At 34.9% G+C, this 12,827-nt stretch overlaps 1 protein-coding gene across 3 annotated transcripts in view; it reads left to right on the forward strand.

The window, feature by feature from the left end:
* UBR3 (ubiquitin protein ligase E3 component n-recognin 3) overlaps positions 1-12,827 on the forward strand; it is a 268,897-nt gene that overhangs the window by 189,546 nt on the left and 66,524 nt on the right. For all 3 annotated transcript variants that reach the window (XM_038001943.2, XM_007965316.3, XM_038001944.2), the window contains exon 30: positions 761-846. In XM_038001943.2, the coding sequence (XP_037857871.1) occupies positions 761-846 (86 nt within the window). The remainder of the gene's footprint in view (positions 1-760; positions 847-12,827) is intronic.

A 12,827-nucleotide genomic window follows, 5' to 3' on the forward strand; every position in this document is an offset into this window, starting at 1 on the left:
GTCATCTATTTTGGCATAATTGGTTATTTTACTGCTACTGTTTTTGAATAAATCCTTAGATTTTGATTTTTGAAATGTTGATTTATTGATTATTGCTATTTTGTAAGCTAATAATTGCTAAATACCTTGCAATTTCAGGTGTATGAACAATATTGATGGTTAGCCATATCAATAGTTACACAGTGTATTTTAATGAAACTAGTTTTAGAAGTCCATAAGAGAGACTGCTGTTAAATTATATGTGTTGTTCTTAGCCATTTCGATATTAGTGATTTTGTTTCTTAATACTGATTTCCAGATACCATCTAACCTCTAATGAATGATAACCATTTCTCTGATAGAAAAATTGGTATGCCCTTGTGTTTTATATGGCAATAACCACCTACACAGTGGCTGATGTTGGAGTACAAATTCTTTCTTCATATTCTTATGAAGGTTTATGAAATATGTTGCAGGTTTTTTTTTCTTAAGGCCTAGTTTTTAGTATGTGCCAAGAGTTGGGACTTTGCAACAATTACGCCATGATGTGTCCAATTTTTTGCAGGTATAAATATGAACATATAAGTAAGGATGGATAAATTGTTCCCTTTTTATTTCTTAATATCAGATAAATATGATTATTATTGATACAACATAAAAACTGCTTTTGCAAAAGTTGAAGAACTTTATTTTTTAGGTTGATTCAGACATGTCAGTAAAGCAAATTAGTAAAGACTCTTCAGTTTAGTGACTGAGATATATTATAATGTTTTACTTACAGAACCAATTTAGAACTTGAATTGATTCATCGAGGAGGCAATTTGTGTTCAGGTGGTGCAAGCACAGCTGGCAAAAGGTCTTGTTTAAGTAAGTACTAAATAGTACTAAATTTAAAAAAAAATTCTGTCATTTTTGGAAGCATTGATAGGTAAAGTGACATTTTGGTGTATTTCAAATTCTGTCTATGTTATATATGATCTACATAGATAGTGATATATACTTTAAATGGTTAATCTTGTACTTGGAAGAATCATATGAATATTTAGCTCTTTCTAGATTATGATTACCTAGCAGATAAATGTGATGCTAAGTGACGAGGTTTGTACTGTTTCAAAATTTAAGCACTGTATTATTCTCAGCTATAAAAAATTGTCCTTAAACTTTAATTCTCTTAAATAATTTTTACATTGAATTAAGAAAATATTTTTATAAAGACAATATATGTTGCCCACAGATTTATATTATTGCTATTAATGAAGATATTTGTGCTATATTTTGATGTGCATATTAAAATGAATTGAAATTACAGATGTTTGCTTTTATTTATATATATACTTTATGTTATAAAATGAGCATAATTCTGCAATCTTGTTTGTAAGGATATATTTGAGAAAAGTGTAACTTGTAATTTAAGGTAGATTTTTCATAAGCATGGCTTTGATGCTATCATTTTTTAGTCATTGTTTAGGGAATTAAGGTGAATACTAGGAATGTTATTATTGAATGTCACCATATAGCTCTGATTATTGGCCCCAGATCACTGGAGTTGAAATATTACCTAATGTGATTGGTGTAGGAAATAAAACTTGTTTAAAACACATAATATAGTTTTTTGAAAAATGAGTATTAAAATACTAAAAAGAATATTAAAAATTATCAATACATGTTGGTGTTTTAACAAAAATATGTTATTTCAAAAAATATGTAATTTTGAATTGATTTCAAAGCAGAGGGATGATCAAAAGCACTTTAAAATTTCTAACATAAAAGCAAACGTATGTGAAATTTTAACTTGGTTATCTTTAAAGTCTTATAAATTGCATTAGAATTTGATCTTTTCTTTTGGATTGTCACTTTATTCCTAGAACTTAAGATTTTGGAGGTTATTATTTTTATTTTTTAACCAAGTATTAGTAAAAATTGACCCCTCTATGCATTCATCTAAACCCTATTTCTGTTCAGTGCTTTACTAGTATGTTTCAAAGGTAGTTGTTGATACATGGGAGTTTTAGTTTCTAATCTGTTTGAATTAATAGATATAATAATCATTTTAGTTATATAAATTATTCCTTCTTGTTAATTTGTTATTAATTGATGTTTGGCATTGGCTGGTAATATTCCAGAAACCATTGTGTTACAAAGTGTTTACTTTAGTGAATGATTTTCTGTTTTTAAAAATCTACTTAATTTTTTTTCTCTGAGGCACTTAAACTTATCTAGAGGCTTGTAAATAATGAATTTATCCAGATTCCTGAAAATAGTAATAAAATGCTGGTGGTAATCACTTCAATTACCAGAGTAAATTTTGTAATTTAAATTGTTAAATTTATAGTTACTTTCAGATTTTTGCTTATTTTTCCCTTTACTAAATAAGAAATTACACTGTGCCAGTATAGACAAAGTCATGATACAATTTATCCTAAATATAAGTTAATATGTTTCTTAGTTTTTGTATAATTTATTGTTCAATTACTTATTTATCCTAATATTAATAAAAGCAGCCTGTAAGTCATATAGATAGAATATGTTGTATATATACAAAATCCCACTATCTTACAAGTGTATGAACTTAGCATTTGTTATTTATTCAAATAAAATTCAAACTTAAATTGTACACCAGGACTCAAATGGATGATGATTCATGGGATCTCAGTGCAAATATCTCATTTTTTTGATCTTCCAGTGCAACTTCAGTGGTATTATAAAAAAAAAAAAAATCTTTTTTCTAGGGAAAAATCTTCTTGTATTCATATTTTCCTTTTCCCGTTGATTGCTCTTTATTACTTTTTGAAAATCTCACTTTTAATGTTTTTTTCTTCCATAATGTTTTTGAGGAGAGTGAGAAAATGCCTCACTGATTAAGCAAATGATAAGGGAACTTTTTCATTCTAAGAATATCACACTTTTGAAATACTGTTCTGTTACGACTTCTTGATGAAACTGAAAATTTGTCTAGTCAGGAAAACTTCTAATAAATTTTGTCTAGAAAGGATTGCATCATGCCTGGTATATAATTATGGACACACACACATACACTCAGTGGGGGAGAAGAGAAGAAGATTGTTCTTTCTACAACAATGAAAGCAGAAAATATTAATGGCCAAATCTCTAGTGAGAAATAAAATTGAAATGGAACAATGCCATTCAACTACATCTTCAGACATTTTTAAATAGTTGAGGGTAGTTAACCAGTGTCAATCAGAGCAAAACGTCAGTCCTAAAAATATGTGTGTGGGAAATTTTCCATAGTAAAAAGCTACTCAAATTAGCTCACATAGCAGCATACTATGGTATTTTAATAATATCCTACATTTGTAGTTTTAAAGTTTGTAAAGTTCTTTCACATAAATTATTTAATCTTTAGAACAACCATGTGAAATAGGTGTTATCTCTTTTTCATAGAAAAGGAATCTGAAGTTCAGAGTGATTGCCTTGCCAAGTCACACAGCTGGAAAATGTCAGAGCTTGCACTTGAGCCCAGCTCTTCTGACTCTAAATTCAGTTATATAAGACATATCTCCTGCCCTTAAGTGTCCCAAAGGATGCAGAACTTTTAAGACCTTTCACCCATTGGTTTAGTCAAAGACACTCTACTGTACAACGTTGCCTTGGGATCTTTCCAGGCCCTTCTGTGCTAACTCTCCTATTTATCTTGTCTATTTTCTTTTATCAGCCTTTCACCATAAATCCTTTGTTCTGAGCCATCTTTTCAGACATTTTTGCAAGTCCTAGTCCTGAGTCCTTCTGCCCTGGATACCAGTTAGTTCTCCTTTATTCCTTGCCAGTTTGCTGGCTGGTTCCCCTTGCTCTTGCTGTGAGCCATGTGTGTTAGCTCTCACATACAGCATAGCTGCTGATTCCCAGGTCAGAGTTCTAGCCCTCCTCCTTACCCACCAGGGAAGATCAGGCATTTAGGACTTTGTATTCAGCACATGATACTGGTTCTAGAGACTGGTTCTCATCTGCTGGACTTGTATTCAGCAGATGAGATTTGTTCAAATGCCATGTCCACCAAAAACTTCACTGATTCCCCCATTGAAAAGTTACTTAGAAGTTCTAGGGAATTTAGAGGTTTGGGATCATATCTATCTGCTGGAATCAGTGAAGCTTTTGGTGGACAAGGCATTTGAACAAGACTTTGAAAGGTAAGTGAGGTTTAGAGTTTTTGTTACAAATTGATGTATATAGTAAGTACCACCAACTTGGTTAGCAACATATGTTGGAAAAAGCAGATGTGAAAATTAAAGGCATAACTTTTTATTAAGAAAAATATTAAGCTTACTGTATTAATTTCTTCATTCAAGTGATTTGAAAGTAAATATGACACTCCATAAATTCTAGTGAAGTTCACATGCTTTTGACACTTTTTTGGCATGATATTCTCAGTGTATTTCTCAAGTAGAAATTGTTGAAACCATTGGCAATGCCAATTTGATAGATTATTAATATTGGAGCATAATATAAAAATTATTTGTAGGTAAATGTTTTTTCCTGTCTTTGGGTCTGTCTGAGAATTTTTCTGCTTATTACTGTCATTTAACTAAGAAACCACAGTTCATGTCTCAAATGGATTCCATGATTTTATAGAGAGATTAAAAATGAAACGGTAGTCAAGAGAGGATAAGGCAAACCCTTAGCTTGATATTTTCATTTGGGAAGTTCTGACTTAATTTTGATGTAATCTATGATCTGATCAAGAAATTATGCATAGTCACTGCAGTAAATAATTTCTACCAGAATTTGCTATTCATAGCAAGCAACCCAGCTTAGATCTGTGTAGGCAACTTAAAATAGTTCTACTTTCTCAGAGAAAGAGTGAATTTTTGGTGAATTTAAAATTACAGAAAATTAGCCAGGTGCGATGGCTCACTCCTTTGATCCTAACATTTTGGGAAGCTGAGGTGGGGAGGATCACTTGAGTCCAGAAGTTGTTAACAGCCTGGACAACATAGGGAGAACGTCATCTCTAAAAAGAAAAAAAAAATTAGCTGGGTGTGGTGGCGTGAGCCTGTGGTCCCAGCTACTCAGGAGACAGAGGTGGGAGGATCACTTAAGCCCAGAAGGTGGAGGCTGCAGTGAGCCATGATTGTGCCATTGCACTACAGACTGGGCGATAGAGCAAGATGCTGTCTCAAAAAAAAAAATTATAGAAAATTATTTTGACATTAATTTCTCCCTACAGTTAGGCAGCATAAGGATATTGTTAAACAAGTAATGAGTTTTAACAAAATTACTCTTTATTTTTGAGAAACAGGGTCTCCCCTTTGTCCCTCAGGCTGGAGTGCAGTGACACAATCATAGTTCACTGCAGCCTCGAACTCCTGGGCTCAAGCAGTCCTCCCACCTCAGCCTCCCGAGTAGCTAGGACAGCAGACACACACCGTCATGCCCAACTAATTTTTAAATATATTTCTTTGTAGCGATGGGGTCTTGCTATGTTTATGAGGCTGGTCTCAAGGTTTTGGCCTTAAGCAGTCCTCCCACCTTGGCCTCCCAAAGTGCTGGGATTATAGGCATGAACCACTATGCCTGGCCTAAAATTACTTTGAAGTAGCCTGGCCTTATTATTTCACATTTAGTAGTAAAATTTTTACATTGGTGGTTTATGAAAGCCTTTTTCAAATGTAAAAATATCAATTTCTGCAAGCAGACTGAATAACAATTTTGTTCAATTTTTGTTACCATAAAAAGGATGGAAATTTGGCCTTCAAATTATTATAATGGTCAAAAGGTATAAATTAATACAAAAATGTGTAAATTGCTGAGACTAGTTATTGATAAGATTTGATGGCTAAAAGCTGATTTTGTGGTATTTGGGAATGTTTTATGTTCTGAAGAGCCAGTTGGTATGTATTTAGGGCCAACATGAAAGATGCATATGTGGTGGAATAGACAACAGCAAACTAGGAGTCATAGGCATGTGCTTAGGCAAGACATTTTATGTTTTTGGCTTCAGTTTCCTCATCTGTAAAATTAGTGTATTAGACTGGATGATCTGTGTCCTGACAGATGTTCATGGTTGTTAACTCTTACATGTAAAGCTCCAATCTGGAGCTTTTTCCCACTGTTAATTAACATCATTGACATTAAGCACAAAAGGCAAATAGCTGGACTAGGAGTTATACTCTAGGAACTTTTAGAATTATACTTTATCTATAGTCATATACTATAGACTAAATCAAGGCTTGGAGTTTTTGTTGTTCTTTTCTTTTGATACATCTTCCAAATTCAGAAGATTTTGGTATTTTGTTTTATATTTTATTTTGCTCTTCATTTTAAGTAGTGCATAAATAAAAAATAGAGGCTGTCAATGAAGTCACATGATAAATAGAATCAGAATCTTTGAGCTAAAAGTTACTTAGGAAATCACCTAGTCTAAATGTTATCTAGCTCAGGCATCTTGTACCTACTATTGCAATCATTTGTCCTCTGCTTAAACACTTTCAGAGATAAAGAGTACTTTTTGAGATAGGTGAGGATTTTGGTAAGCCTTTTAAAGGATGGTGATATTAAAAGGCAGCATAATGTAAACTAGAGAGTGAGATTCTGTTCCTCATTAATATCCAATCAGAGGATTGTTGTAAGAATTCAATTTTATAATATATATTCTAGTTTCTATAGATTGTAAATCTCAACATTAATATTTCTCCTATTTCAACACTATAATTGTCAAATTAGGGGGTGTGTGGATAAGGAGAAGGAGCAAGATAACAATTTTTAGCTCAATTTTTGTCTTAGTCTATAACAATATACCATAGACTGCGTGGCTTATATACAACAGAAATGTGTTTCTCACAGATCTGGAGGCTGGGAAGTCTAAGATCAAGGCTCCAGCAGATTTGGTGTCTGGTGAGGACCTGCTTGCTTCCTCATACATAGCTGTCTTCTCACTGTAACCTCACGTGGTGGAAGTGGCAAGAGATCTCTCTGGGATCTCTTTCATGAGAGCACTAATCCCATTCATGAGGGCTTCCTCATGACCTAATCACTTCTCAAAGGCCCACCTCCTTATACTAACCTTGGGGTTAGGACTTTAACGTATGAATTTTGGTGGGACATAAACATTCAGTCCATTGCATTTTTTTTTAAGGGACTTGACAAACATTCTTTTGACCTCTTCAGAGATGAGATTAGGAGGACGGAATGAGATTTATCCACATGATAAAGTTTGTCTGTTGAGAACAAAATACATTGTTAATTTGCAGAGGTTTAAGAATGTGGCATGAAAATTTAAGTTAGAAGAGTGGCTTTAACTTTTCTTTAAGGTCTTTCTGAAAGTCCCATGATTTGTGACTTAAGTAGCCAGGCCTTTCTATATTTATAATTTGGGCATTCTAAGAACTAAGTACCATAGATAGTAGTTTTCACTATCAGGGCATAGGGGTCTTCAGATCTTACTTGGCTTAGGGCAAGGCAGCTTCTTTCTTCTGCAGTTAGATGGGACAAACCCTACCCCCATTTTAGATGAGGTGCATAAATAAGACCTGGATTCGTGGAATGTGCCTCTTTAATAAAGGGGAAATTAGGAGTCCTAAGAACTGACCTCTCTCTTCCCCTTCCTAGGGCTACCTATAGCAGAAACAGAATTGTACCTCTCCCTGCCTCTTATCATCCTAAGCTCTGTCAGAAAGGGAAAAGGGGAGGCTTCTAGTCACTGAAACCTTAAAGTAGAAGGTGAACAATTTGTTGAAGCTAATAATAATACTTGTGGATACTTGAGGTAACCAGAGAATGATGTCATAGTGCGCCTGGGAGTGGAGACATAGGAACTCTGGGAGGCAGGAGAGGAACACAGCATGGAAATTATGAAAGTACTAAAGACAGCCTTTTTTTTCACTGTCTTCCCTTCCTCACATGGCAGAAAAAACCTCTCCAAAGGAAGCAACACTTCCCCACTCTATTGCCAAACTCCCATGTGTCCTTGTTGACGTGTGAAAACATAGCATACAGTGCTGGAAAGAACACCAGGTTGGAGTTTGAAGATGTGGATTCTAGTGTATTTGTTATCTGTTGGACTTCAGGAAACTAACCTAACTTTTTACCTCATTGTGGAAGTGAGGATGATGGTACTTATACTGACTATCTGATATATCCATCATAGTTAATGTAATGATCAAATGGTGTTAGATATATGAGCTAAAGTATCTTACATAATGTTATTATATATAATAATGATTATTAAACTTGTCTTTTAACCCTTTAAAATTCTACCATAACTGCCACTTGATTCTCTGCCCTGCCTTGCCTGGAGTGCTTAGGAATGGGATAGGGAGAGAGGAGTCAGCTCCTGTCATCCATGACATCAACCTTCTGTCTCTTGGGAACCAGATCTACAGATATTCCCTTCTTCTTGGACCTGTTCCCAGACCTCATTTAAGGAGCTCTCTCCCGTCTCTTCATGGCTGATTTCTCAGGAACGTACAGAGGAACCAGTGGAAGCTGGCTTTGCTGTGAGAGGTCTATACTCACACCTATTACAATTCACCTTAGGATAAATAGGTCAGAACCATTTCTTCACTTTAATTATTCAGTTGCAGAGAAAGGGAGATTTTTTTTTTTTCTACCTCTATGATATTTCAGAGAATCATTTGGCTAGTTGAGATTTTTTTTTTTTTTTTTTTTAAGGGACAGGGTCTTCCTTTGTTACCTATGCTGGCCTCAGACTCCTGGGCTCAAATAATCCTCCCACCTCAGCCTTCTGAGTAGCTGGGACTACAGGTATGTGTCACCTTACCTGACTGAGTTTTTTTTCATTGACAGTGATTTAACTATTGATGACTAGACTGGTAAGACTGAAATCTTGAATGCAGACCCAGTTAAATTTACCTTAAGTGCATTTTAACAGTGGTACAATTTAAGATAGAACCATATTTATCAAAGTCTTTTTGTTTTTTTGAGACGGAGTCTCACTCTGTTGCCCAGGCTGGAGTGCAGTGGCACCATATCGGCTCACAGCAACCTCTGTCTCCTGGGTTCAAGCAATTCTCCTGCCTCAGCCTCTAAAGTAGCTGGGATTATGGGCGCCCACCACCACACCCAGCTAATTTTTGTTTTGTTTTGTTTTGTTTTGTTCTGTTTGTTTTGTTTCTGAGATGTCTTGCTCTGTCACCTAGGCTGGAGTCCAGTGGCATGGTCTTGGCTTACTGCAACCTCTGTCTCCCAGGTTCAAGTGATTCTCCTGCCTCAGCCTCCTGAGTAGCTGGAATTACAGGCACCTGCAACTACACCTGGCTAATTTTTGTATTTTTAGTAGTTATGGGGTTTGTATTTTTCAGTAGAGATGGGGTTTCACCATGTTGGTCTCGATCTCCTGACCTCATGATCCACCCCCCTTGGCCTCCCAAAGTGCTGGGATTACAGGTGTGAGCCACCACACCTGGCAGGAAGTCTTCAGAATAACTCTTTAATGTCTTTATATCTTAATGATCAGTATGAGTATAGTAAGAAATAACCTACCAGTTTTAGATTTCTTGCATGTTTAGAAATAACTGACAGAGGGCTGGAGGTGGGTAGATCACGAAGTCAGGAGATGGAGACCATCCTGGGTAACATCGTGAAACCCCATCTCTACTAAAAATACAAAAAATTAGCTGGGCATGGTGGCAGGAGCCTGTAATCCCAGCTACTTGGGAGGCTGAGGCAGGAGAATTGCTTGAACCCGGGAGTCGGAGGTTACAATGAGCTGAGATTGTGCCATTGTCCTCCATCTTGGGCAACAGTATGAGACTCCATCTCCAAAAAAGAAAGAAAATAAATAACTGACAGAGATACACAGTTTCTAGGATGGTGCTGGAACATCTCTTTCAAAAGCATTTTTGATAAGATTTAGACATATTTTGATAACTTTGATTTTAGTTTCTTTAAGTGGATATTCCTGAGGTCATAAAAATTGGCATAATAGTATCTGTGTGTGTGTGTGTGTGTGTGGTATTCATACACATCATGTGAAACTCAATTATATAATAAATTTGGAGTTATATTTTATAGAGTTTTTTTTTTAATAGTCTTACCTTAATGTTGACAAAGGTAGAAGGATTTCTTAAACCTTACTTTTTGGTTCTAGCTAGGAGTACTTATAATTAAGTCTTAGATTTTCTTAAGGACAAACTGGTCTTTCAGTGTTGTTTTCTCATCTTCAGTGATGATGTGTCTGTCTTGTGATTAATCACATTATAATACTTTAGACTTGTCACAGTTGTAAAGAATTTGATTAGATATTGCAGAAAATAGAATTTATCCCAAGTGAGTTGTCGCATGGGAACCAGCATGGGAAGAAGATGGTAGGAGCAAGTAGGTCAAGCACTGCTTTAGTAGTTAGAGTTGAGAGGTCAGTCTCTTTTGGGGAAGTGAAAGTAGGGCTGATTAATTGGCTTGCTTCTTGGTAACTGAACCAATGTGTCATTGTGACAGAGAGGGAAAAGTAGAAAATCATGATGAATTTTATGTTTATATTTATGATTTTTTCATAGAATTGTAAATATATAACGCTCAGCCTACTTTTAAAAATCCTATTGTATGTCAAGCACTTGTGCTAGCCTAGGTAGTACAAAAATGTAAAGACACAATTGTCTTCTTCAGGGAGATCTGACCATCTAATGAGAGGAAAACATGAAAAATAATTACAAAACTCTGTAAGAGATGCTAAAATTGAAATAGATAGCACAAGGTACAGACAATGCATAAAGTAAGGGGATAATCTGATCTTTCTGAGGTATCAGAACCTTACAGAGCAGCACATGAACTGGCTCTTGAAAGATGAATTGAGTTGGCCTGAAGGACAAAATGATACTTTTCTAGGCTGAGAGAACAGCTTGCAAAGACATGAGATGACATGACACTTTGGGGAATACTTGAAAAGAAAGGAAGGAAGGTTAAGAAATAAACCTGAAAAAGAAAATAGGCTAGCTCATGAAGGGCTTTCTATGCCTGTTCCTTCAGTGGTTCAACAATCAATTATGAGATATTGTGAACAGATTTATTGATTAGACGGTTTGGAAGGGGTGAACCAAAAGGCATACAGCTGAGTGAGCATTCTGTTGAGCAATTTAGGTGGAAAACAATGTAGTAGCAGAGTGGGCCAGAATAGGATGGATCACAAGAGGCAGAACCAATAGGATTGGTAATCAATTGGATATGGAGGGCAAGGCTGTGGGAGATGACTCCCAAGTTTTTCCTTGGATGTTTGCATGGGTGGTGGTGTCATTCACTCAAATAGGAATTATAAAAGGAAATTAACATTGGAACTGGGCTGGGCTGTAAATCAGGTTAGTCTGGGTGTATTGATTTTAAGGTGCCTGTTGAACATCTGAAGTACCGCAGAGCCTTGTGAATTGTGAACTTAACAGGTAGAAGTGGGCCTGGGTAGTGTGTGCAGAATGAGGGGGAAAGAGGACTAACAAAGGATTCCTTTTCCTTTTTTTTAATGAGAAATGTCACCTTTTAGGGTTCATTAGCAGAAGAAGGGCACATAAAAGTAACTGAGAAGGAACCGGAGGAAAGCCAGGGGAGAGTGGTATCAAATATTAAGGAAAGAAGAGAGAAGAGAGTTAAGAATATATGTTAATATATGTTTGTAGAGTGATGGTTTTATGTGGAGACCTTATGTTTCCAATGTATAATAATCTCTAATTTTAGTTGTAAAGTTTATAAATATTAAATTTGTTTCATATTTATACAAAACATATATGTATCTACCTGTATGTAAGCCCAACTTACAAACATACTATAGATTTATGCTATGATTATAACTATTATATTACTATATAATGTACCAGAAAGATGATGCTGTATTTATTTTACAGACCGTAAAACTAAGGTTAGTTAATTTATTTAAGGATACATGGCTAGTACAGACTTGGATTCAATGCAGGACTTCCTGGCTCCTCCCAGACAGTGGTGCTTCCTATACATAGATTGAAATCACAGCACACTTATAAATGAATTTAAAGGTATTTGTCTTTTCCAAATCTATTTTTATATGTGGATCAAACTTTAGAATTTTAAAATGTGTTATATTAGGAAAGGAGTTAATTTTTTTTTTTGCTATTATTCAAAATTTTAATATGCACTCTTGATATAATTATTTTTCAACTTTTTAAATGTCATGCATGCAGTTGGTAGGTAATACATTTTTTAAAATTGTTAACCTTTTGATTATGATTATAGATTCTCCTCATTCTGCGTCTTTAATATTTGTCTGGCATAAGAGGCATTGTCGCTGCTAAATGAATATTAGAGTTCTTTCTTATAAGACTAACTTTTGAAAACAAAATAATGAATAAATAACAATAAACAATGAATTTTATTAACAAATTGAAGTTATTAATGGTTATTTGGTCAGTTCTCTGAGAGAGAGAGAGAATCGTGTACTTTTATTTTAATCATAAAACCCCCAAGAAGTGGAGTGGTAGAAATAACTAAGAAGTGGCAAATCTTGAATCCTATTCTTAGCTTTTAGAAAAACAATAAATTAAGAGTGAGCTGGCAAGGTACTTCCTTTCTCTGGGCCTATTTTCTTATCTATAGAATGAGGAAATGATGAAAAACTTTTCTTCTAACATTCTGAAATTCTTAAATTAGGATAGGGATTAGGAAAATAGGGATTAGGAAAATGTAACGTTGTTTTTTGTGCTGGCTGTGGTTTCAATGCAAAACAGGTTAGTACAATTGCAGCTTCTGTACTTTTGATTAAATTAGGGAAACTAAAATGATCCACCTTCATCTTGATAGGAGTTATTAAAATTAGCCCTTTGATCAAGTTAATACCTATATAAAAAGAATGCAGAACTCCTCACCGTGCAACTTGAGATAATCTTAATATTTTTCTGTGAGAAGAATTTAGTTTTTAA

The sequence above is a fragment of the Chlorocebus sabaeus genome, chromosome 10 (assembly GCF_047675955.1).
Source record: "Chlorocebus sabaeus isolate Y175 chromosome 10, mChlSab1.0.hap1, whole genome shotgun sequence".
Taxonomy (NCBI): Eukaryota; Metazoa; Chordata; class Mammalia; order Primates; family Cercopithecidae; genus Chlorocebus; species Chlorocebus sabaeus.